This window comes from Penicillium rubens (assembly GCF_028828025.1).
Source record: "Penicillium rubens strain IBT 27055 chromosome Unknown utg000001l_segment0_segment0, whole genome shotgun sequence".
Lineage (NCBI taxonomy): Eukaryota > Fungi > Ascomycota > Eurotiomycetes > Eurotiales > Aspergillaceae > Penicillium > Penicillium rubens.
Genome location: NW_026890599.1, coordinates 868,583 through 894,208, shown reverse-complemented (window position 1 = coordinate 894,208; position 25,626 = coordinate 868,583). Strand labels below are relative to the sequence as shown.

The 25,626-nt window shown below is 50.7% G+C and overlaps 9 protein-coding genes across 9 annotated transcripts; 5 read left to right on the top strand and 4 right to left on the bottom strand.

The window, feature by feature from the left end:
- Positions 1–369: 369 nt before the first annotated feature.
- Positions 370–1,270, bottom strand: N7525_000369 (uncharacterized protein; the record flags this gene model as incomplete). The annotated part of the gene is made up of 2 exons (XM_002558535.1): positions 370–1,093; positions 1,146–1,270. 2 exons carry the CDS (start codon positions 1,268–1,270, stop codon positions 370–372), a joined length of 849 nt encoding a protein of 282 aa, XP_002558581.1.
- A 312-nt stretch (positions 1,271–1,582) lies between these two features.
- N7525_000368 (uncharacterized protein) lies at positions 1,583–3,483 on the top strand (the record flags this gene model as incomplete). Its single annotated transcript, XM_002558536.1, has 4 exons — positions 1,583–1,723; positions 1,774–2,246; positions 2,303–3,252; positions 3,311–3,483. 4 exons carry the CDS (start codon positions 1,583–1,585, stop codon positions 3,481–3,483), a joined length of 1,737 nt encoding a protein of 578 aa, XP_002558582.1.
- A 588-nt stretch (positions 3,484–4,071) lies between these two features.
- On the top strand, positions 4,072–5,447 carry N7525_000367 (NAD(P)/FAD-dependent oxidoreductase; the record flags this gene model as incomplete). Its single annotated transcript, XM_061211546.1, has 2 exons — positions 4,072–4,281; positions 4,353–5,447. The coding sequence occupies 2 exons, from the start codon at positions 4,072–4,074 to the stop codon at positions 5,445–5,447; spliced, it is 1,305 nt and encodes a 434-aa protein (XP_061070772.1).
- Positions 5,448–5,622: 175 nt separating this feature from the next.
- N7525_000366 (fungal specific transcription factor domain-containing protein) lies at positions 5,623–8,170 on the bottom strand (the record flags this gene model as incomplete). The annotated part of the gene is made up of 9 exons (XM_002558538.2): positions 5,623–6,116; positions 6,169–6,352; positions 6,415–6,587; positions 6,641–6,911; positions 6,962–7,500; positions 7,547–7,702; positions 7,755–7,852; positions 7,903–8,095; positions 8,140–8,170. The coding sequence occupies 9 exons, from the start codon at positions 8,168–8,170 to the stop codon at positions 5,623–5,625; spliced, it is 2,139 nt and encodes a 712-aa protein (XP_002558584.2).
- A 344-nt stretch (positions 8,171–8,514) lies between these two features.
- Positions 8,515–10,026, bottom strand: N7525_000365 (uncharacterized protein; the record flags this gene model as incomplete). Its single annotated transcript, XM_061211545.1, has 1 exon — positions 8,515–10,026. The coding sequence occupies one exon, from the start codon at positions 10,024–10,026 to the stop codon at positions 8,515–8,517; it is 1,512 nt and encodes a 503-aa protein (XP_061070771.1).
- An 835-nt stretch (positions 10,027–10,861) lies between these two features.
- On the bottom strand, positions 10,862–12,233 carry N7525_000364 (uncharacterized protein; the record flags this gene model as incomplete). The annotated part of the gene is made up of 2 exons (XM_061211544.1): positions 10,862–12,162; positions 12,203–12,233. The coding sequence occupies 2 exons, from the start codon at positions 12,231–12,233 to the stop codon at positions 10,862–10,864; spliced, it is 1,332 nt and encodes a 443-aa protein (XP_061070770.1).
- Positions 12,234–13,420: 1,187 nt separating this feature from the next.
- N7525_000363 (GTPase-activating protein GYP6) lies at positions 13,421–15,886 on the top strand (the record flags this gene model as incomplete). Its single annotated transcript, XM_061211543.1, has 6 exons — positions 13,421–13,443; positions 13,495–13,600; positions 13,665–13,826; positions 13,892–14,409; positions 14,464–14,606; positions 14,664–15,886. The coding sequence occupies 6 exons, from the start codon at positions 13,421–13,423 to the stop codon at positions 15,884–15,886; spliced, it is 2,175 nt and encodes a 724-aa protein (XP_061070769.1).
- Positions 15,887–16,998: 1,112 nt separating this feature from the next.
- N7525_000362 (serine/threonine-protein kinase) lies at positions 16,999–20,908 on the top strand (the record flags this gene model as incomplete). The annotated part of the gene is made up of 4 exons (XM_061211542.1): positions 16,999–17,023; positions 17,408–17,552; positions 17,614–20,579; positions 20,640–20,908. The coding sequence occupies 4 exons, from the start codon at positions 16,999–17,001 to the stop codon at positions 20,906–20,908; spliced, it is 3,405 nt and encodes a 1,134-aa protein (XP_061070768.1).
- A 1,628-nt stretch (positions 20,909–22,536) lies between these two features.
- N7525_000361 (F-box domain protein) lies at positions 22,537–24,750 on the top strand (the record flags this gene model as incomplete). The annotated part of the gene is made up of 1 exon (XM_002558544.1): positions 22,537–24,750. The coding sequence occupies one exon, from the start codon at positions 22,537–22,539 to the stop codon at positions 24,748–24,750; it is 2,214 nt and encodes a 737-aa protein (XP_002558590.1).
- Between the last annotated feature and the right edge of the window lie 876 nt (positions 24,751–25,626).

The window sequence follows — 25,626 nt, the reverse complement described above, 5'->3', positions numbered from 1 at the left end:
TCTAAGGGTGACTTGAGCATGTCGAGTGCCCTGGTGGATAAGAACATTCCTTCCCCTATAACAAAAGCAACCCGACCGGCGGTGAAATCTATCGTAAGATTCGACAATACGAGGGCGAATACGATGAAACCTTCCGAGAGCGATAGTTTATACGTCTATCACGTAGTAATTAGGAGCGATCAGATTAGTTAGACAACAAGAAAAACAGCCCCGTTCGAGGTGCTTTTGACAGGCTACTAACGATTCTTGGGCTTTGGCCGGGGGGATGAGAATCAGTGTATTTCAGACTGATAGCTTCCGGATGGGTTGAAGTGAGTTCCAAGAAGCTGGCTTGCTTCCACCGTGCTAATCTAACGCTTTATTTATAATTCAACCCGAGGCTTTGGCATGGAAAGCAGATCGTAACTCCATGTTCGTCAAGCACCCGATTCCAAACGCAGGAATGATACGGACACAACGCAACAAAGTCGACGAGGGGAGATATTGTTGCGAATGCTTCACTCTTTCTAAGAAAGGCATAGTATATTGCCGTGTATACATATCCAACGCCAACAAATGCAGCGGGGTAGCAACCAGCTGGGTTAAGACGGGCACGGTCAACTGAGTGATGATCGGCTTCGCCTGGGGATGAGCCGCCAAGCTGTCGGGGATAGCATCCGACAACCACGGGGCCAACGTAAATGATCCAAAGATAGTGAAACCGTCTCGTACGAGGAAGATAGCAGCTGCAGTGCGTGCCAATGACTTGTTCTGGAGGGGTACAGGGATCGGTGTGGTTGCTTTCGATGTCTTGGCATCGGGACCCCTGCCGGTGCCGTATTCCTGCGCAAATCGGAGGTCCTTCCATAGCGCTAGCGGCACGTTAGCCAACATAGTCGTGGCAAATGTGATCGCCCCCGCGGCGGTTATCTCAAGCTTGCGACTGATTGTATCGGTCACGTTTGCGACGGAATAAGTCGCCGCATAGAGGGCCCAGACGATACCGAAGGGTCGTTGGAAGACAAACAGGCCCGGCTGTCGGAGGGCCCCGAGCGCATGCCGACGAAGTCCACAGAAAATGGGTTGCTTGAAGGCAGCTTGCTCGACAAGCGCTCTAAATTCTTGTTTAGCACAGAGTCTTCGCGCTTGCGAGCGTCGAGACGAACCTATCAATAATTGCTACCGCTGGTGTCACTAGTGAAGCCGAAGCTGCTGCCGCGGCGAGATCGCCTGCCAGTTGTCCTAGTTGAGGATTGCTCCAGCGAGCTTCATTCTGAATTTGGTGTTGCATAATGTTAATCTGAAGTACATAGTTCGGAGTCTCGTTTATCTACTTTGGAAATATAGGATTGTACTGCCTAATCCAGCCTGATACGAGCACCGGGTGGCCTCCCGAGGCTGCAGATCTCGAAGAGTAGCTATGCATTTGGCCTAAACTTGCACGTCAGAGCTCGAGCTCACTGCAATAATTATGTGGGGTAAACGGGGAAGCTGCCGGCATTTTTAGGAGGGGTCGTTGACTTTTAAATTGGTATGTTCGTCGCCTCAAACTGGTTTCTTAAGTTTACTTTGCCATCCATCGACTTCAAACCTGGTATACATCATGTCTACCACACTCATGAGACTTCGCTCGGCAAGGCCGACTGGCTCCCGCCTGCGCTCCGTTCCCGCAGGTCTCTCGATTCAAGCTCGTGCTAAGGCTACCATGCCATTCCGCCTCCCCGATGGTCGAAACGAACCAAACGTGAGTGTGCCAGAACTATTGAGCACAGCTCGTTGCTAACTATAGCTTAGCCTCTATACAAGAAAGGCTCCCCGGAGCGCGCCAAAGTTGAGGAAGCATTGACCAAGCTCCGTTCTCAGCTACCCGTGCGGAGTGAGCTCTTCTATGATGGAAAACTACAAGCGAGCTCCAAGTCTTGGGATCAACCATTGCCCGCCGAACATGCCACTACCTTCACAAACTACCCGTTTGCCACCGATGAGCAGGTCCGATCAGCCATTGAACTAGCTCTGGAGGCAAAGCAAAGCTGGCAAGATACCCCATTTGTTGATCGGGCTTCGATCTTCCTCAAGGCTGCCGAGCTGGTATGCACCAAGTACCGATACGAGATTATTGCAGCTACAATGCTTGGACAAGGAAAGAACATCTGGCAAGGAGAGATTGATGCTGCGGCTGAATTAGCGGATTTCTTCCGTCTGAACTGCAACTGGGCCGCTGAAATCTTGGAGAAGCAGCCAACTCGTGGCAGTGATGGCATGTGGAGGTTAGTCTATATTCAACTCTTGGGCCGTTATGGGATAATTTACTTACTAATCGCAGTCGCATCGACTACCGTCCTCTGGAGGGCTTCGTTTACGCTGTCTCCCCATTCAACTTCACAGCCATCGGTGGCAACCTGATCTGCGGACCTGCGCTGATGGGCAACGTGGTAGTGTGGAAGCCTTCCGCATCTAATGTCTACGCCAGCTCTTTGCTCTACAAGATTCTTTTGGAGGCCGGTCTCCCACCCAACGTGATCCAATTTGTGACTGGTGACCCCGAAGCCATTACCGAGACTGTGCTCTCACACCGCGACTTTGCCGGCTTGAACTTCATTGGCTCTTCGGATGTATTCCGTTCCCTGTATGGCAAGATTGGCCAAGGTGTTGCTGCGAAGAAATACCGCGAGTTCCCTCGCTTCGTGGCCGAGACCAGCGGGAAGAACTTCCACCTTGTTCACCCCTCGGCCGATATCACTAGTGCAGTCAACCACACTATTCGCGGCTCATTCGAATACCAGGGTCAGAAGTGCTCTGCCACTTCTCGTCTCTACTTGCCGGAGTCTCGTGCAGAGGAGTTCCTTACTCAGTTGAAGGCTGGCATCAAGGAGATTACCATTGGAAACCCTGACAAGGATCTGTCGGCTTTCATGGGCCCTGTGATCCACCGTGGATCATTCGAGAAGATCAAGTCCGTCATCGATGCTAGCAACAAGGACCCCTCGCTGAAGCTGATTGCCGGTGGTACCTATGATGGATCTGTTGGATACTACGTGCACCCTACTGTGTACCAAGCCGATTCACCAGACCACCGGCTCTTCAACGAGGAGATCTTCGGCCCCGTGCTTGCTGTTCACATATACAAGGATGCCGACTGGGCTTCTACTTTGAAGTCTGTTGATCAGAATGGAGGCGGGTTTGCCTTGACTGGTGCTGTATTTGCCAAGGACCGCATTGCTATCCGCCAGGCTGAAGATGCTCTTCGGTACTCTGCCGGTAACTTCTACATCAGTAAGTCCCACAGTGCCTACGTAAATTATTGCTATGTCTAACCGTTCACCTTTTACAGATTGCAAGACAACGGCTGCCCTTATCGGCCAGCAGTCTTTCGGTGGTGCGCGTGCTAGCGGAACCAACGACAAGGCTGGTAGCTCTGATCCTCTTCGTCGTTTTGTTAGCCCGCGGTTGATTAAGGAGGAATTCTTCGGTCAAGAGGGATTCACTTACCCCAGCAACGACTAAGATTGGGTTATAAAGTGGATAGTTTATAGATTTTGGCTAACACGATATGTACTTTCACAACTCAAGCATGCTGTTATTTGGTTCTATCAATTCCACTTCCAAGATTATAAGATCCAGAGCAACGATGTAGGACTTTATAGCCTGATGTGTCAAAGTACTTTTCTATGTAGCACCAGGGATGTTAATTAGCCCAGTCTTTGCCTACATATATATCTCTAGTATTCCAAGGTTGCTCAAGGACAGAGTATCATCACATGTACCTGAGAACTCCTTACCGCCAAGAAAGCTCCCACATAGGATTCAATCCTCCGTCTTCCCCTCACCGTATCATATGATATTTCAGTTATCATGTATAAGGACCTCTTACGTGGCTCCATTCTCTTATCAGAAATATCAAAAATATCAAAAATCATCCAAAAAAGCCTGTTTGGGCACATCGGGAACCCTCCCGGTGGTCCACTTCTCCGCAGCCCCCGCACTGGCCGGCGTCGGCATTGACGCCGTTGACACATGGAGGTATATTGAGCTGTAACTATAGATATAGAAGTATTGGACTATCTGGTAGGCGGTTTCCCATCGCATTTCACCATGGCTATCCCCAAGTCCGAGCCGATCATCATCGTTGGCGGCGGAGCCTTCGGGCTCTCCAGCGCTCTTCATTTGACTCGTTCAGGGTTTACGAATATCTCTGTCTTCGAGAGAGACGAGCATATTCCACCGCGTTATTCAGCCGCTAATGATCTGAACAAGATCGTGCGCGCGGAATACGAGGATCCATTCTACACCGATTTGACAATTGTAAGTCAACCTTCGATGTATAGTAACCGAGTTAGTTACTGACCGGCGGTCGTGCTTTATCTATTAATTAGAAAGCCATTGCTGCATGGAAAACCCCTCTCTTCGCACCTCATTTCCACCAGACGGGGTTCCTCCACTGCGTGTCTGGCGAAGCCCCCCAGAAAGCCATCGACACCCTTAATAGATTCCGGGCTTCGGCAAACGGGAACGATCAGCTTAAATCACACGTTGTACCCCTCAGAGGCGAAGACGACATCCGTCAAGCCTGTTGGCAGCTCGACGGTCCATTATCCGGATGGAATGGATACCTGAACCGCTTCGACGGGTATGCACACTCCGGGAACGCCCTGGCAGGAGTATACCGCGCCGCGCAGGCAGCGGGGGTGCGCTTCTACCTCGGCGAGCGCGGCGCAGTCGACGAAATAGTCTACGTCAGCACACTGCAAGGCGAGAAGAGCTCCGGAATCCGAACGAAGGACGGAAAGTTCCACCCGTCTTCGTTGGTGATCGTCGCAGCGGGCGGTGCAGTCAGTCGTCTCGTCCCGGAAATCGGGAAGAAGGTCGTGGCCAAGTCGTGGTCTGTTGCGCATGTTCATCTTACCGATGAAGAGACTTCTGCGCTGCGGGGGATTCCAGTTACCTATGCTCGTGATCTGGGTTTCCTCTTCGAGCCCGATCCTCAGACCAACTTGTTGAAGATTTGTCCTATGGGTGGTGGGTATGTTAATACGGATCCTGTGACTGGGGTTTCTCATGCGCCGAGGTCTTTGGAGGAAAGTGCGTTCGTGCCGGAGCATGATGAGAGGCAGATGAGGAAGTTGCTCGCGCAGACGCTTCCGGCGCTTGCGAATCGTCCGCTGGTTAAGAAGTCGCTTTGTTGGTTTGCTGATACGGATGATTCGGACTTCATTATTGATTTTGTTCCCGGGACGTCGTCGTCGGTTGTTTTGTTGTCTGGTGATTCTGGGCATGGGTTCAAGATGTTCCCTATCTTTGGGTCGTGGGTTTCAGATTTCCTGCAGGCTGGTCAGCAGCGTGAAGCACGGTGGAAATGGAAGCATGCCGGTCCCAATGAGAGCAAGGGGAATTGGGGCGGTGATGTGAGCTGGCGTCTTGGAGTGTCGAAGGAGCTTTCTGAGATTCGACCTGTCTTGTCTAAGCTTTAGATTATTTGAATATTAGAAGAGTACATGCATTGATTTACGGCATGTTTCAGTTGAAGACAAACATATCATTTACCATTCAAGTCATAGATCAGCTTAGACTTATTTTAGAACGGATAATGTTTGAAAATATCAGTGGATATCAATTTGCAATTCGTCAATTCATCAGACATGCAATCTACCATATACTATGTTCTACCATGGCATTAGACACCCACTCAGTATCATAACTCTCAATCGAGTCCGCAACAGCCATAATCTCAGCCGAAGTCAGCATCGTACTAAAGTCACACTCCGCGTCCAAATCCGTATCCGGCCTCAGGAGCGCATCATCATATCGAATAGATTGAGGCATAGCCCCAGGGATCGGTGTTACAGAAGGGGAAGCCGGGTTAGGAAGAACATCAGCCTGCTGGAAGAAATCAGGTACCGCTAACTGCCGAGGCTGATCACCAGAGATACATCCTAATAATGTCTCGTGTAGCTGTTGGAGCTCGGATCGCCGGAATTTAGCAACTTGATTTCCATCTCTGATCATTTCATCGAAGATGGCGTAGGCTTTCTCCAGCCAGTTGGGGTGGCTTTCTAGCACCCGTGGGTCGATTGCTGGCCCCATCAGGAGGATGATTGTGGATACGAAGACTGATTCCAAATCAAAGGGGAGGAAGGTTTCTAGAATGATGTTAGTTGAGGGATACTATCTTTATAGAAGGGTTGTTTTTACCTAAGAGGCCTTGGCCCTGTAAACTGGAGAGAATACTGATTATGTTCTGGGCAGATTCAAGACACATTTGCATCAGGTTTCGGACATTTCGGGATGCGTTGAGGGATTCTAGACAGCTTTCTGGGGACTCGAAGCGGATTTTGAGAAAGCAGAATAGGAGAGGTCGGGTGGCCAGGATGATACACTGAATATAGTGTGAGTAGTTAGCGGATGCGTTGCGCTTTTCCCGAAGAACAAGGCACGGACCTGGTGATACTGAAGATGTAAGTATGCTGATATTCGAGAAATTCCGCTGCCTGGGTCCAAGTATAGCGGAAATGACTCGCGAAGTTCATCGGCAAGCCCTGCAATGTTTGCCAATGCTGTTTTAGTGCTGAGTAGAAAAGTCCGGTTGATGCGCCCATTGATAACATATATCGCTGTTCATTATTTTAGGGATGATCATCAACGATGCAGGCTCAGGAAATCTTACTGCTATTCACCTCGGCAATGATCTGGGACAACTTGATGTGCATGCCTAATGACATTGTCTCTGATGGGTCTGCAAAGGTGGGGAGTTGGGTTTGCACATATCGGTCATTGATAGACTGGGGCAGACCCATTAACGATGTCATTTCTCGGTCCAGAATGTAAATTGTCCACCAGATTTTGCCCGATCTCTGGACCATGTCATGTCCTAAAGCTTCGACTGGCATACTAGTGTGCATTCCTTGTGCCATAGCTATCCGCATGGCTTGGCCAATCTAGGGTATTGGTCAGTCAGGCTTTTCAAATGGGAATTTGGAAATCCCACGTAGTTATGTGCGGATGTTCGAAAGTCAACACACTGGTAGTATAAGGCGATGCAACATAAGATTTCCGTCCCCAGCGTAGGATCTCGGTACAGGGCAGTCGGGTCAGGCAGAAGCTGCAAAGCTTTGACGAAGTAGGACACCCCTGGTGGCTTTCTACCTTGAGCCTTAGGCTGGACAAATCCTTTCCCAAAAGCCAGGATAAGGAGAAAATGGATGTACCACAGGCTATTTGTCATGGATTGCCCATCTCCCGAGTAAAACTGCTGCAAAGAGCTCATGAACACATCCTCTTCGAAGAGGTGATACAATTGCCCGCATCGGAATTTCACGGCATTGATCAGATACATGGTGTGGTCGCGAGTCGGGACAACTGGAAAATCTAGGCTCGGGGTTGTTCGTAGCCCGTCCCATCCCAGTTCATAGGTCGTTTCATCAAATATCAAACTTTCTGTGGGTAGTACATCCTGATAAAGGTGCTGATGTGCCAAGCTGAGAACTCGCCGAGTGAACGACCAGTTGGATGAAGTTCCAAGGTAGACTGTCGATGTTAGAGTAGCGCATTCCAGGAAACCAGCATAACATACAGGTGCGGCCATTTGCTGCAGACATAAAAGCAGGAGGACCAGACGATAATGGGTTGGCTAGCTCAGAGTCTAGATCATCCAGCTCCCGAGGTTCATTATGGTCATCTGGTGTACTAGTCCTCTCCAGGGTGGGTACACGTTCACGATCTTTGGGATCTGTAGTAGGTTAGTATATAAATTAACCATCTATGTATAAACTAAGACGCACCAATTGTCTGAGTATCGAAATTCGAACTAAAAGGGCTTGCTTGGCCCTTCTCTTTCTGCTCTATACGCGCAATCTTCTGCTGCAATTCCATAATGTAGCTGCGATAAATGTGAGCTATCGATTCTGCCCCAGACTTTATTTGACTTACCCTTTTGTTACCAGGATCTTTTGATCACGGTCGTCGAATATGCAAGAAAGCTTTGCAGACAATCCCGGATAAGCCGATGATATCAAGGAAAGACAGGATACATGTAGCATTTTGACTAACCTTTCGCTTGCTGCATCCATCGCATGGCTGTGACCCGGAACATTTGATCTTTTGTCTCCGGCATCGTGCACAACTAAATTGTTAGTATGCATTTCCATTAAGTCAGATGTTACTCACGCATTTGACGATCGTTTTGTGACTCTTCCATTGCCCGCCATTTGTGTTCAATGTTGAGATATGTCAGGAATCAGGCCGAAATGCGGGGGGATGTTCCCTGTCCGTGATACCCGTGAGGGCAATGACTGCCCAGGTGGGTTCTCTGGTTACCAGGAGAACGAATCAGACAGTTTTGCCGAGATGCTCACCTGTGAATACAAGATCTTATCTGTTCTAGAGGGGGGAGGAGAGAGATAGACAAATGTCGGGTTCCCTCCCGATGATTTAAGATTTGGTCATTTGACATTTTCCCCGGGGCCGTTATCTTTCTCCCCATTCACCTGGCATACACGGACAACTTCATTTTCATTTCCTATGTAGGTAACTATATATCTTTCAACGCTGCCCAAGCAGATTTCGATTCCTCTCCCAAAATTGCCTGCATGCCGTGTGGCCCCAATGCTCAGTCCACCACTCTCCGAAGCTATCTTGAACATTTTGTTCGTCCACTCGTAACACTCGCTCGTCTCTCTTAAGCGAACAGAGTGCACATGGATGTGAGGCTTTCAGTGCGCCCTGGTCCGCCCGTGCCGTAATAACCTTGAGCGCACTAGCATCAGGTACCGTAGGGATTGGCCGCAGGCCTGCCGCCTGTAGAACCGCATTGAAAACCGCCGCCCGTTCACGCCAAGTAGTAATCACATCAACAGCGTCTTGTTCTTCTTTGATGTTCTCTTGCTTGTTCACGCTGTTAAGTTTCATACCACCGGCTTTGCCGGAACGGGCAGGACCGATTCGCATGCTCTGACTAAGGATTGTATCACGTTTCCACCGGAGACTTCGCCCTGCAATTACGCGGGCGGCCGATTGAAGTACATTGTGTATATTTAAGGCTGTCGTTGAAACGGTGTTTGAGGATGAGGACGACGGTGGAGCCGAAGATCGCAGCTGAGATTTTGCGAGTGCAGCCTCCTTATGAAGATTCTCAAACACATCTAAGAATAATTCGAGAAGTACCGACGGCGGCGGGATGTTTGTTGGACGGACGGTGGCCGCGGGGGCTGGGGTCCCAGAGACAAAGCTACTAGGAGCTGGGTTAGGGGCTGTCGGTGGTGAGGTGGGCTTAGATTTGGGCACAGGCTTCACACTCGGCTTCACAATGGGCCCATCTGAAAAACCACCCCAGTCGTCGAAGGCATCGTCATCCCAGGTTGACGCAGGCGGCTTATTTGACTTGACGAGTGGTTTTGTAGGTGGTTTTGTAGGTGGCTTTGTTTTCTTCTCAGAGACTTTGGGGAGAGGTTGGCTAGCAGGCGCATCGGCAAAATCGCCCCAGTCATCAAAGGAATCATCATCCCATGTCGGCTCGGCTCGGCTATTAGTAGGTTCGAGTTGTTGTTCCTTTTTGGCAATTTGCGACGGATGTTTCACAACTGGTACAGGGTCTTGCACTGAGAGTGAATCTAGCAAGTCAATTGTTTTGATACCCTGAGGATCATCTTGCCAAGACTCTGGTTTTTGAGACGTGGCTGTCATTGAGTGCTGAAGAGCTGTTGAATGTTCATGTTGGGTATTTGAATCAGGGCCCTCAAATTCACCCCAGTCGTCATCACTTGCTGGCGTGTCAAATGCTGCATCGAATAATACATCGCTGTGTGGATTCAAGGGAAGGTCAAATCCTTGATGACTAGGGCGCTGGCACGAAGCTGCTGGAGTTGCAAATTGCCCGACTGCTCCCGGGTTTGGATGGGTAGGTTTGTTGTGCTGAGCACTCCCCGATGACCCGAAGAAATCGACGTTGTCGTCGACACCGAAGAATGAGTTTTTCTGGTATTGTGATGGCTGTTGTCCGGACTTATTGTCTGGTGCAGGTGCCTGGCCGAACTCTGCTAGTAGATCTGCGGACATTTTGAATGCCCACGGGTGTCATGAAGCTGTGAAAGGTGACATAAAGTGCATCGACCGGATCCTTGGCGCTTTCGATCAGGTGACGGACTTTCCGGAGAGTCCATATAATGCAACTAGCTTCTACCTCTATGGCCCTGCAGCTTTTTTTTTCTGCCGGTGTGAGTAGCCTACTCAGGAACATGATGGGCTCTATGACGGCAGGGCCGTCGGACCAAACCATAGTGGGGCACGTGACAGACGATCACCGCCTGGTCCATCAAGCATGCTCTCTTAGATATAGCTGGCAAACTACGCACGTACGATGTCAGAACGACGGACGCCGCACTCTTCGAATATTGTTGGCAACTACGGGATGAAGGTACTAAGAGCTGAAGGGAGAGACTTGTATTCAAGAGAAAGGAGCGAGCTCCAATCATCTTACTAACTAGCTACGATGGGTGGATGCCTGGGGCAGCAAAGGCATCCACAACAAATATGCTAAGACTAGTTCGTGGACTGACCTGGAAGCGCCGCCGGCGAGGAGGACGATGATGTGGCAAGAGTAGTCGTGTACGGAGTGAGATAGAAATCATGTCGATAATGTAAGTGAAGCTAAGGATAGGTGACATAACAATGAGCCCTTATGTCGTTTTGCGCATGACTATTCCCAATCCTCCAGGGACCTACTGCCTTCATTAATGACCTGCTGTATTGGGAGGGCAAGTTCCGTCAAAACAACGTCTCATACAACAGCAGCAATGGCATCTCCTATGATGGCGGTTGTGTGTTTTTCAATGGGAGAGTGGACGCTCAAAGGACGCGATAGCGTCTTCGGCGCCGACGGCGTCGTTCATGGTTAATACTTGAGCTTTTTGCAAGCCTCTAGGAAGGCTCGTCTGCTATTCATCACCCCTTCGTCATGGGCCACTCGGTTTCCCATCCACGCTCTGTAGATGAACCGGAACCAGGCCTTTTTCTTAGAGGCCATAGCCTCCACCTGGTCCTGGATCATCTCCCAGGACGTCGATGACTCCACCAGCGCAATTGTAAGGTACTGGAGGGGTTTAGGGAAATGCAGGCGGATCCCAATCGGAGTTGTGCAGATCTTCCGCTTCAGAAGCAAACTCCAGGTTTGTGTGTACAACTCCGGGTTGCAGGACTCATTCTCAATTTGGGCCAGGGGAGTCTCCATGCTGAAGATTGAGGGGAACTTCAACCCTATCTGCTCCCTTAAGTAGTCCGCTTCGTACATTGCCCCTAGCCTGTACGTCGTGGTTTCCGTCAGGCTATCTACCTTTTCTTTCGGGTAGGTAGCACCATTGAGGACAGATCGCAGACAGTTATGCAGGCCAATATTCGGAGAGGCTTCGTTCGGACCGGGCTTTGCGGCAAAGTACTCTTCTGCGAGATACTTTAGGCGTTTGAGCCGCCGACCGCCAGTCTTCGCCAGCTCCGGGCTACTGGTCGAGGAAGGGGGTGAAGGGGAGGGCGGGACCTGTCGTAAAGATAGCCATTTGTCCTTATATGACGCCAGGGGCAGACCGAGGCGAGGCTGGTAACTCGTCTCCCACTCGTCGTTTTCCGCAGAGAAGTAGATCTGCTGGGAATTACCGAGTGTCACCATGTCCTTCACGCAGTCATATACTGATTTTGAAAGTTCAAGGTAAGTGGGATGCTCTGTCCTCTCCTGGGTTTCGTCCTCGGCGTCTATCAGACAGCGTAGAACGGCGGAGGCGGCTAAGCTGCCGCTAGCGCGCCCAGCACTGCCGCTGACGGTCCACGATGATGATTCATTGTCCTTGCCCGATGCTGTTATAGATGTGGTGTTCAGCTGCTCCTGGTTGATATCCGGGCAGACGAGCCAGCCACCGGAGTAGCACGACGTAGTGAAGATGGTGGTGGAGGACATTGGTTGCAGTAGATGGCGGAGGTCTTTCATATGCAGGATAGAATCTCCGACCTCTATCCCATGGGCCGGGGTGCCGTGCCCGAAAAAAAGCAGGACCAGATGCTCTTCACAGCGGGTCGCTTCGGCTGCTTGCTCTCGTAATGTGCTGAGGTACCTCTCCAGGAGATCTATTCGTGGCACAACACGCACGTTCCCAGCCCCTAAGATGTTGGGAAGTCTCTCGCCGTCTAGTACCGCCCGACGGTCACCTTTTGGGTTACCATGAAGGTATTCATGATATTTTCTGACGAGGGCTGACGGGTCCTCGCATGTCAGCCATATTTGGTTAGGCGCTAGTTATACTCGTAATATTAGCAGAGAACGGACAGGATAATAAATAGGACGAGGAAACACGCACGCCGCGGAAATTTCGGGGATAGAAGATAGTGGAACAGGTAGAAGTCTGATACAAACCACCCGTCCTCACTAGGGCTAGCAAGGTCGTCTTTATCTGTAGTGCCCAGGAGGGCTAGTATGCGATGCCGGGGGGGGAAGGTCCGGGGGGCAGTGTGTCAGGAACTCGCGCCCAGCAAGATCTTGGCGAGTCCCGCTCCGGCGTCCCATAGTGAAGAAATCGGGGAAAGCATCTGGACGAATCGTGGTTGGTGGGTCCATTGTATCGACTGTAGTGGATGAATGATGGACACGAATACGTGGATAACTGTTGCACTCCCCATTTACATTACGAACGACTACGTCACGTCAACGTCTAGCATCTATCTTCTCCTAGCATTCAGGGCCTACGAACGAGAAGGGCACTGATGTGGCAGCCGCTGGTTTCTGACCGTAGCGATAGCTTTGCCGCCCTAGGGTAGAGAGCCGACAATTTCTGCTGCCATTCGGTCTTGTCGATGCAGTCCGGCCGATCCATACATAACGAGCAGGTCCTTCGTACCGCTCTTTGGATGGAGGTCAGCGAAGTTTGGCAAGGTGGTTGGTGTAATGCCGTCTTTGCGGTACAGTCCAACTAGGTCCATCATCGAGTTGGAGTTGTCGTGCGTCGTATGTATCGTAGCCTAAGTGCACTGTCTTATCTGTGGGACGGCCTGGAATAGGCGTGAGCAGCTGGCCGAAATGGAATCCTAAGCCAGTCCATCGTGTCGCGTTTCCCTCTCCAGAAGCCACAGATAGTGCCTAAGTGGGGATCCGGCAAGCATGTAGTAGTCAGCATAAATGGCCACCTGGGCAGGAATGGGACACCGAATAATAGCTATCGTGGCGGAACGGCCAGTGTAAAACACGATGCAAAAGTGCAGAAGGTTTCTGCAAATGTGCCGACACGAAATTGAATATACTGAGGCCAGGCGCAATCTTTCTCGCTTTCGATATGCGAAGTTCGTAATCCGAACTCAACCGGAGTATATCACGGTGGAATGTCGCCAGTAGCGCGAGATAAGGCACGGGCGGTCTAGGTACTATCGCCCGCATCCCCCTCATCTTCCAGGGTTCTCCTCGTCATCCCCAGCAATGAGAACCATTGAGGAGACCAGGTATTTCCCCTGAATTGTCCGCATATTATTCACTTGTACTGACTCTTGCAGAAAGAGATGGGACATCCTGTTCTCCGACAATGACACACCTTCCGACCTCCGAGCGGCGTTGCAATCCGAGCACGGAGGAAACCTGTGCAATGACGGACTGAGATCGGTCTGCTGGAAGGTTCTGTAGGCTTGATAACGCGAGATGGAGATATACATGCTCATTCTTCAAGCAGGCATTTCTGCTCTTCGACGGGTTGGACAAATCTGAATGGGCCCCTAAGCTCGACGAATCCCGGGATGCTTATCGTGCGCTACGAGATCATTTTTTGAAATACATCGAACATCCGGACGATCTAGAGTCGACTGTTGATCCGTTAGCGGATGATGAGCAGGTATGTGAATCACGCTGTGCTTCGCCCAACTTGATCCCTATCTAACTAATTCTTGGAACAATCAGTCACCTTGGCAAACACTCCGACACGACGAGACGCTGCGTGCCGAGATCCTACAAGATGTCGATCGATGCTTGCAAGAGAACTTCTTTTTCCAAGAGCCCGACACGAAATCCAAGTTGACTGATATCTTGTTCGTCTACTCGAAGCTCAATCCGGACGTCGGCTATAGACAAGGAATGCACGAATTACTTGCGCCAATACTCTGGGCAGTAGATCGAGACTCGGTGAAGCCAAACTTGGAAGATCTCGATGCGAACAAGGACAAAAGCGAGGGTTTGATGCGAAAGCTTCTTGATGCACAATTCGTGGAACATGATGCATTTACGCTGTTTCTATCTGTCATGCAGACGGCGCGTATATACTATGAACACGGCGAGACACGGTCGGCAAATGGCCAGATGGATGTCATTCCGATTGTTGATCGGTGTCATTACCTCCATAAGGAAGCCTTGACAATTATCGATCATGAGCTCGCTGAGCACCTGGAAGCTGTGGACGTATTACCGCAAATTTTCCTAACGTAAGCTGCCTCCAGACACCCATCTATCTTCTTCTATATTAACTCACTGAAAAGTCGCTGGATGCGCCTTCTGTTTGGGCGAGAAGTCCCATTTGATGATGTCTTGACCATGTGGGATCTACTATTTGCTCATGGACTGCGGTCTGATCTTGTTGATTTCACCTGCATAGCAATGCTGCTTAGAATTCGTTGGCAATGTTGGTCGGCCTGCTCGATCTTCCATCGTATCTTTATCGCTGACATGCATCATTTAGTGCTCACGGCCGACTATACAACCGCCTTAACATTATTACTTCGCTACCCTTCACCCCAACCACACACCACCCAGAGTTTTGTGCATGATGCACTCTATTTGGAACAGAATCCTACCGCTGATCGAGGCAGTTTCATCATATCAAAATATTCAGGTAGACCGCCTGATGCCAAATTTCGCCAGCAGCCTAGTACACGGCCTACGAGAAAGGCCTTCCTTTGGGAAGACTTCAAGAAACGCAGTGGAAGTAACTCCCCTACCGGATCACCAGCCCGAAACAGCCCCAACAGTCTCGAATCTCTTTTCCAAGATGTCTCCCAGGGAATCCAACGCCGAACAGAGACCTGGGGCGTAGCCAAAGCCGTTCGAGGCGCCGTGACAGAAGCCAGGAAAAATATGCAGACCATGAATTTTGATCCAAATATGCGTCCTGTCTCTTCGAGGCCTATTTCCGCGGCATCAGCCTCGGATATACAATCCAAAGCGCCCATGGCGTCTACAGTGGCCTCGGCCAGGCTGGAAACGAAGATCAATCTACTCGAGAAAAGGAACCAGGCTTTGGCGACGATGTTACGGGAGGCACTGGATGATCTTGGCTCGCAGCTGGCAAATATCAAGGACCTCGGTTCTGATACGAACAGCGCAGTCAAGCAGGCTCTGGTCAAAGCCGAGAGTGTCCAGGTCTGCCTCGGAGACTCTTCCATACCAGTAGATCCTCCTCTCGATCCCCGTGTAGACGGTGAATTGAACCAACTGGACGAGTTACAGGAGACAGTTACCTCAACGATGGGCAAAGAAGACGACAACGTTGTGGCGAACGAGGGTCAATCCCGAACAATCAATCCCGTCAAAGCGGATACGACCGGGCCGAAAGCCGAGAGTGGAACCAATCCTACCCTGGACACGGCAAGTCGGACGAACAGTGACAGGAAGGAGAGTGCACGGGCAATACGCTCGCGACCAACTGTACGACCTTCTATGACGGATTCGGGATTCTCATGGATGCTTGGCGGTGGTCGGAACCTGTCGGGATTTGTTAGCTCGACGTCGCCGCCGCCGGAGCAGACTCGACATCTTGACCAAACCCGGGGGAAGCCCAAACCCAATGCCTTATTCGGCCTGAGCGGAGATGACAATCTAGGGCCCGATTCCGAGCATAGTGAATTGGCGCTGTACAGCCTTCGGGGGTCTCGGGACCCTCTGTCAGGAACCGGCCCACTATGATATCTCCCGGTCAATGTCACTGCTTGCGTATGCACTGGGGATACATATACTCTGGGTCGAAGCTAGTCCCACTAGTCCCGCTTCTTATCTTCTGCTAGGCTGCATTGATTATATTACCTGTACAGAAACGGGGTACAGACACTGTTACAAAGGGAGGCGCCTATTTGGCAGAATCTAATTTTCTATACCATTTTCTGTCTTGATTTACGAAGAGAACCCGTCTTAACTTTTTCAAGAAAGTAAATAACCCAGGGGGTCAAAGTTCCACATTTCAACCCGCTCGGATCTATCGACCAAGCCACTTTGCATCATTTCGAGTCTCTTCGATGGGAAAATAACTTGGCTGTGACATACTGCATTGGCGGAGCGGGGTAATTATCTTCAAGTATTAGAATGGTAGCTTGGTACTTGGTTCTATTTGAAATATTTTGAGATATATGATTTTTATCTCTACATATCCATGGATATATGTACATGTATAGATCTCCATGGCTGATTCTACCCGTGGACGAGTCCTCAGTGGTAAAATTCTCCGCCACATGGGATAGAAACATGTCGATCAGCCGATCTAACCAAGGCAAATCATCTGTTCAAGGGAAAATGTTTATTCTATTTTATTTTTAGTACTCGTTCTTTTTTTGTTATTGAAGGAGACATGGCTGTTAGATATACAATATAGAAAATTGGAATATCCAAACCATCTAAAATACGGGCACAGCTGAGCTATTACATCAGAGGGAGACCCAGTTCCCTTTTTCTCGCATTTGACATTTTCCTCTCCCCACTCTCTCTCTTCCCCGCTGTTCTTTTTCTTTTTTTTCCCCCTTGAAAGCCTTTTGCTTTCATCTTGTCCTTCACTCCTTGCCCAGCCGCGACGCCACATATGCCGCCTGAGACCCTACGAGGCAGCTGCCCGCCCAACCCCCGTTACAGTTGCGAATGACCGGCCCCATACATGTCGCGTACCCTCCAAACATTCACGAGTGCTCGCTTCGATTGAGCCTCGTACTTTTCTTTGTTTCCCATCTGATCATCTGAATTCGAACCCGAGGATAACAACCAAAAAACCAAAGAACAAAAGAGAGAAAAAAGAGAGAACAGAGACCTCGGGGATGGGGTCGGCTTACAACCATGATGGTCAGTCATGCGCACATGCTTTTTTTTATGTTGATCATTTAAGTCTTTGTTTCACATTTCATGGGCCTTGGGGAACTAGTGGAGGTGAGAAGTAAAGAACCAGGTCATCATCTCACTCGGATTGAGCTTACGACTCATCGAGCACTCCGGAAAGAAGGGCTCGGGGAGCAACCAGGGCGCGAATCAATTTTCTCCCAGGCGATCACAGCCACCCGCCAGCACATGCCCGGATATGCATCTGACCGCAGAGATCAACTGCTTGATCATTTGGAAGCGTCACATTTCCTCGGAAGGCCTGTGAAATGGAAACCTCGAGACGCACCGATCGAGACGCACCGATTGGGTTGATAATAAGCTAGGTGAATCTCGCTGATCAAAACTTAGGCGAGCCGAGTCCTCTTTCGTCGCCGTTAGGACCCCTCTCTGAGTCGCCCGAATCCGAGTCCGGACTGCACCACCTTTCTTTACAGACAGACCGCCTCAGGAGCTCCGCGGGCAGTGTTTCTTCGGGATATGACCCTCTTTCCAGGTCAGCAACGGCATCCTTTCAACTTCTTAACGCAACGTTGACGCTCTCTGTCTCTCAACAGATCTCCGTTATTCGAGAATGATCATGGAATCGGTCCATCTGGGCTGGATCGTATACGCCACAACCAACCTTCACGAGTACTGACCCTTCCAAACATGTCTACCTCTTCGCTATCGCTAGGTCCCATACCTAGCCAGCGTCCTGTTCCCTCTCCCCGCTCTCGCTCATCATCTCGAGCGCACACCGGTCACTTGTCGAACCGAAGTTTCACCGATCTAGAAGACTTGCACCGGTTTCCCCTGGAATCGCTACATTCCTTTTCCTTCGCCCAACAGTCCGAGGAATTTCTCCACAGCCGCCAAAACATCCTCAAGAGGTCTATTGATTTCATGCGCGACCGAATGGGATGGGCCGCAAGCAATGCCGCGATCGCCAATGCACAAGCAAACGCCAGTGGGGACACGGAGATGCAAGGTATGATGGAGCTTTTGGCCCGAGCAAACATGCTTGAAACCCAGGAAAACCAAATCCAAGGCCGGGGACCCATTACAGGACCCGCCGAGATTAATGGCGACAATATCTTTGAGAAGGCCTTCTCGGATGCCGATTCCTCTCCGGTCAGCACCCGAGGTGGCGTCCAGGATTCCATTCCCTCGGGGTCACATCCCTCTGACGGCTCCCAATTGTTGAGCCCGGTGCCCAGCGATAGTATTTCCAACCAAAGGCGGGACCTGGTCTCTGCACCCACGTCCAGGCGCGTAAGCTTAAAACGTACATACACGGACCTATGCTCTGTCTCTGTCAGGAGCAAGCTGATGGAAACTCTAGCACAACCTTACACCTCTTCGGCGGATCCTTTCGCCTCACTTAACTCCTCAACCGCTGGATTGGGATTCCAGATCCCCGCCCCTCACGCCCATAGCAACAAATGGACCCCGGCTTCCCAGGCCGTGTTCAGGACCGAAGCCAAGGAACCATGGACCATTCTGGCCGCCAATGATCTATCATGCCTCATCTTCGGGGTTCTTCAATCCGAAGTTCGCCGTCTCAGCATCCTGGAGGTTGTACAGAAGGAACACCGGGAATGGCTCAAGGCTAAACTTCGAGATCCCAGCACTGATGCCGCTGCCCGCATGCCACTTCAGCCTGAAAGAGCTAACATCTCCGCCGTCAACCCCAAGTTCCGAGGTCTTGGCAATGGAGTTACAGCACAGCTTCTCAGCAAACCATCGTCACGAGAAAAGTCTCGGAGAGCGCAGACTGATGATGGATATGGCTCCAGCACGAGAAACACCCGAAACAACAACCACCCGGCCAATAAGTCACGCGGAGTCTTGCTGTGCGGTGATGTGGTCCCAATTCAGAAGCGCAACGGGTCACGAGGATCCGCTAGCGTCTGGGTTATGGAAAAGCGTGGTGGCCTGATCTGGGTCCTGGAAGAGATCACAGAGAACGTTGCCTCCATTCAGTGCGACGATTCATGGAACGTCGTGAGTGCCAAAGGTGCAGTCGAAAAGATATGGGGCCCATCTGTCGTCCAAAAAGGCCAGTCGATCACCGACCTTTTACCCTGTTTGCCATCGGATTCTCTTGAGACTTCCCTCGAGAAGGGACTGGCTAAAATCGTGGAGCTGAAGCACTTTGCCGCCCGCACCGCGGCGGGTGTCTGTATTCCTGTTGCTGTCGGCAAAGGAGAAGGGGATCGCACTCTGCAGGTCTCCAGCTTTCCTCATGTCGCAGGCATGATGGTGCTCTCGTCCTCATCATTGAACGTGATCAGCTCCAACTCTGTGTTCTCCTCGGTCCTATTCGGTCAACAAAGACCGGAGGGACTCCACATCACCCAACTTGTACCTGATTTCGATGAGATTCTAGATGTTCTAACCGAGGAGGACAATGTGCCACTGGTTGATGGTATTGTCATACCCGAACACAGCTTCCGACGGGCTCGGACACTTTCCATTCTCCGGGATGGAAAGGCAAATGCCGCGTCCGTGTTTACTGAGCCAAGTGGCTTGCTTGCGAAACATCGGGACGGCTCGACCATTGTCGTGGACATCCAACTGCGCGTGGTTAAGAGCGGCACTTTGTTCTCAAAGGATAAGGCAGAGAAAAGCAGCGATCGCAGCAGCGACTCTGATGACAGTGATGACACCATTGCAGTCACCGAACTGGTCTATGCTTTATGGATAACGTACTCAAGGCAGCTCCACGCTGCTGGGCCCGCTGCTGGTCTCTCGCCATCATCTGTACCAAGTTCTAAGCCGACCTCGCCCACGCACGATCCGGATTCCGTTCGCCCTTCAGATGCCAGCGCTGCTACCCAGACTGCAGATAATAGCAAGGCTTATGTGGAGATCCAGACCCCGACATCAACACTCAGTCAGCAACTCAGTGAGGCTGCCTCTGAGCCTCTTGCCGCCCGTCCTGCGCAGCCCGTTCCTCCGGTGTCGGCTGCCAATGCGAAAAATGACCCTCCGGCCAAACGAACGATCAATGACTACGTGATTCTCGAGGAGATGGGACAGGGAGCCTACGGCCAAGTCAAGTTGGCACGTTTAAAGAAGCAGCCCAACAAGAAGATGGTATTGAAGTTCGTCACCAAGAAGCGGATCCTGGTGGATACGTGGACTCGTGATCGGCGACTCGGTACTGTGCCACTGGAGATCCATGTTCTAGACTTCCTCCGGCGGGATGGGCTCAAGCACCCTAACATTGTGGAGATGGAAGGCTTCTTCGAAGATGATATCAACTATTACATCGAAATGACTCCCCATGGGCTTCCGGGAATGGACCTGTTCGATTATATTGAGCTCAAGGCCAACATGGACGAGTCGGAGTGTCAAAACATCTTCAAACAGGTTGCGAGCGCCGTTAATCATTTACACACCAAAGCACTGGTGGTACATCGTGACATCAAGGATGAGAATGTGGTTCTTGATGGAGAGGGACGGATCAAGCTGATCGACTTTGGGAGTGCAGCCTACATCAAAAACGGGCCGTTTGATGTCTTTGTGGGAACTATTGGTAAGTTTCCTTTCTCTCTTTGACCGATGGGGGTTTAAGATGCTGATTAGATGTGTTAAGACTATGCCGCGCCCGAAGTTTTACAGGGCAGGTCGTATCGAGGCAAGGAACAGGACATCTGGGCCCTGGGAATCCTCCTTTACACAATTGTCTACAAAGAGAACCCCTTCTACAACGTCGATGAGATCCTAGACCACCCCCTTCGAATCCCCTTCCTTCCTTTCTCGGAAGATTGCATTGACCTCATCCGCACAATGCTCGATCGCGACGTTGACAACCGTCTCACCATTACTGAAGTGCTTGAACACCCTTGGATGGTGGGGGCTTGAAACCTTTCTCGTACAACTCTTCCTTCTTCTTCCTCCCCTTTTACCTACTGAAACATATTAACAAAAAGAAAATAACAAAAATAACGCGATACCCCACAAAGTTGATTACGTTTTGATGATGGATGCAAAAATTTTCGGGCAACTGGGTATCATTTCGGGTGTGGAGCGAGTGTCTACATGTATTCTTCTCGTTGATGGGTGATGATGAACATCAACGCATGATTCGTATATTTTTTTATCTGGGGTTTATTAAGCTTTTTTTTGCCCTTTTCTTCACCCCCTTTTCATGGCATTTGACTGCGATACCTTTGCATATCTTTATGTGACCTAGAGACCCAAGAGGGTCAGACTTACATACAACGGAGTACGGCCTTGATTGGATTGCGGGGGAACATTTAGCGTACGTTCCAGTGGTGTAGTCCTTGGCAAAACCCAGTCTAGTGTGGCTTAGTCTGCATCACTATGGGGCCAAGCTCCACTTTATATGCCAAGTTAAGAAGTTGGGCCTCTCCAGACCTCTCCAATTCAATGCAATTGGGGATTCTGTTGTCACACAGAAACCCACCAGAGAGACCAAAAAAAAAAGATAAAATTAAAAATTAACCATAAAAAGACATCCATGGTTGGATGTGGCATGTTCCATTCCATGGTTTATTTGCCCCCGTACCACACAGTTCAGTGTCTTCCCCCCGCACATGCCCCCACCAGCGAAAACACCTGGGCACCTGGGCAGTCCAAAAGAGGCGAAAATGAATCTGACTTGCCTCTCAGGAACTTGCCCTCGGGGATGTCCCTGGATCGGTGCCTTGAGTGGGTTCTGGGGCGTCCACGGGTTGTTTCTTCTTCGTTTTCGTCAGCCGAGGGCTTTGCCCAGGTGGTCTCACCTCAGACGGTCTGTGCTAGGACACCGTCTCGTACACGGAAACCAGAGTATATTGTACAATATACTCCAAGGTTACCCAAGAAGCAGAGAGAAAATACCAAGAGAACGGCATTTACTAGTACATGCATGTATATACCGGTGCCTAGTACTACTAGGTGGGGAGCGATAAGCAGATAACGTAGCCCTGGAGTACTTGCGTGGTACAACGTCTGCTATGTGATGATTGGGCTACCCCCAGGTTTAGTAGATGTATCGCACTCCCTTCCTGCATTCCGCCATTTCTTGTTCCTCTTTATCTTTCTCTCCCTTTCTCACCTTCCCCCATCCTCTCTGTATCTGCTACTCGGCTCTCTCGGTTCTCTCGGTTCTCTCGGTTTTCTGTACGGCATCTTTGCCGAAACCTGTTCCACGGTTCTTCAACTGTGGTCCCCGAGTAGAACAATAACGGTCAACGTGATTTTCCCCACATTCGATCATTTCCCTCCCTCTGCTCCTCTCTTATGTTCCTCTCTTCCTCAAAGTGCTGATCAATACCCAAAAACGACGGTGATCACTGAATTCTAGCACTATGCTCATCTAAGAGCTTCCGGTGACTGCGCCCGTCGCTATATCCGCTTCCACTGTCCTCCCTCGTTATTCTCCATCGCGTGATACTCCGTACCGTGCCGACTCCCCCCCCCGGAAGACGTGACAAGATAGTAGTGGGCCAGGGAATAGGTGCTACAAACTGAATCAAGTCGCAAAAATGGCCTCCCAGGTATCCGACGACATCCTGCCCTCTCCGGGGAATATCTCTCCGAACAGTCCGACCAATTCGGCAGGCCAGATCCCACTGGAGCAACCGCCGAAACTCAAGGGCCGTCAGAAGTTACTGCAGAGTCTCCAGCGAATGTCCTCCAGCCCGACACTGACCAGACGCGGACGTTCCTCATCAACCACTAGCTACCGCCGGGACAATAAGGCGTCTCTCTCTTGTGTGTCGTTATCGTCGACTTCCTACTCGCCCTGTCTAGGCAATGGAAGTTCCTCTCATCTCTATGGCGGTCTCAATCCTCGACCTGCGACCCCCGGTTGTTCCAGTTCTCCCTACGAACCCCAGGGCACAAACGCTCGCATCCGTTTGATGGACACCGATGGCCCCGGTTTCACTACCCCTCGCACCGTACCTTTGCCCTTCGATGTGAGGCCAGCATCGCGTGGTTCGCCGCGCACTGCGACACCGGTGGGAGTGAAGGTGGAGAAGGAGGTCATCACTCCAGAATCCCAGCCGGCCAGATCTCTTGATTTCTGGGGCGATATGCCACAAGAGCTTAAAATAGAAATCTTCCAGTACCTCACCCCGCAAGAAATTGTCTGCTGCTCCTCTGTGTCCAAGACGTGGAATGAGATGTGCTACGACGGACAATTATGGTCCAAGGTTGATACAACCGAGTACTACTCTAAGATCCCGAGCGATGTGTTGGTCAAGCTTATCACTTCTGGTGGTCCGTTTGTCCGAGACCTCAATCTCAGAGGCTGCGTTCAGATGCGCGAGAAATGGTCCACGGATGGAGAACGCATCTCCGATCTGTGCCGGAATGTTGTCAAATTCTCGCTCGAGGGGTGTCGTATCGACAAGGCATCCATCTACTCTTTTCTCCTTCGTAATTCCCGTTTGGAATACATCAATCTGTCGGGTCTGACGAGTGTCACCAACTCAGCCATGAAGGTCATTGCGCGGTCTTGTCCGCAGCTTGAGACATTGAATGTTTCTTGGTGTAATCATGTTGATACCACCGGTCTTCTCCGGATCGTCCGGTCTTGTGAGCGATTGAAGGATCTTCGGGCCAGCGAAATCCGTGGGTTTGAGGATGAGAAATTCACTTTAGCTTTGTTCGAGCGCAATACCTTGGATCGCTTGATCATGAGTCGTACCGACCTGACTGACAGCAGCCTGAAGATGCTGATGCATGGGGATAACCCCAGTATGGACATTCTGACCGATCGGCCCATTGTCCCGCCTCGGAAATTCCGTCATTTGGACCTTCACCATTGCCCTGACGTGAGCGACGATGGATTGAAAAGCTTGGCCCATAACGTTCCAGATCTGGAGGGCCTACAAATTTCTCAGTGCTCCGATCTGACCGATGAATCTGTTATGAATGTCATTAGCACAACGCCAAAGCTGTCGCATTTGGAACTGGAGGATTTAGAGAACTTGACAAACATCACCCTAGTACAGCTGGCTGAATCCCCATGTGCCCAAAACTTGGAACACCTGAACATCAGCTACTGCGAGAGTCTCAGCGACACGGGAATGCTCCGAGTAATGAAGAACTGCCCGAAACTCCGATCCGTCGAAATGGACAACACCAGAGTATCAGATCTGACCCTGATGGAAGCCAGCTTCCGCATCCGCCGCCGCGGGTACAGCGACGAACTCCCCAAAGTCGGACTACGCCTTATGATATTCGACTGCGCCAACGTCACCTGGGCAGGGGTCAGGGAAGTCCTTTCCAGCAACGCATACATCCCGCGCGCGTCTCGCAAACCCGTTTCAACAGTGGTGACGGTGACACAAACGTCCGACGCTGGCTCCTCCCCGGAGACAAGTACGTTCGTCACTCCAGCCTCCTCACCTTCGCCATCCCCAGCACCAACCTATCCCAACGAAGTCATCCAGCTCAAGTGTTTCTACGGCTGGCAGATGACCGTCGATGAACACACAAAACGTGTCCTGCGCGGCGATCTCACCGCTGCATCCCGGCTGGACCGGAAATGGGCCGAATACATGATCGCCACTGAGGAGGCTGGTGCGGCTGGTGCTGGTGCGCGTCGACGCCGGCGTCGTGCCCGTGAAGCGGAGCGACTTTACAATGAAGACGAGGACGAGAACGATGGTTATGGCGTAGGTTCTATCTCTGCCCTTGGCGGGAGACGCAGGCGAGCCCAGAGCGGTAGCAGCTGTATTGTCATGTGAGGTACATGCCTCTTGAGTTGTCGGTACGGCTGTTTTCTTCCAATGTGTTCTGGGAACACCTGATGTTCGAGCAAGACGCAGGACGCTGCTCGACTCTGCTGGCGCAGGATCGCTGGCGTCTCAAATGGATGTCCATTTGATACTGAAGATCATATCTAATGGTCATTCTCAACTTGCTATGAATTACGCTTGATATGACTTCTCCTTTCTGGGACAACAATTCCCAATACACACTTTCTTCGCGTTTGACCTGTCTTTCCTGGCCCTTTCTCTCTCTGTCCCACTCCCCCACTCTCTATTTCTATTTCTATCTCTATCTCTCTCCGTATCTGTTTACCACCTACCGTCACATCTATCCGTACTCTGCTGTCCCAGTTTAGCTCCGGCGCTGTTCTATGAGCTTTTACACGTCCACATCTTCTACCAAATCGAGATGTTAGCTCTAGCATACGTATCTACAGGTGTTAGCGGCGAGATGATTGGCGTTTCTAGTTCTTTGCTCCCTCTAGTCCTTTCCAGGTTTGAAATTCATATCGCCTCTCCGGCTGCTTTTATGGCACTTACTTCCAATTCATATCCTCTAGGCTGATAGATCTATGCGGGCGTTGTGGCTTATGCGGCCTCTATCCTTGACGATGTAAAACACTCTTTTCTAAGTCACTTCGGATTCAAGTCACGTTGCCAAGGTTGTTTCTTTTCCCGACCTCGCTCCCTTCAGTCAAATCCTTGAAGATTACTGTGAACATAACTAAGATCAAAGAACTCGATCATTCTTTTCTAATCTCTTTCTGTCAGTACGAATCAAGGAAGATCTCGATGATACTCGTGATCATGAGACTATAATCCACGCTGCAGCCAACCCAGATTCCGCTGTAC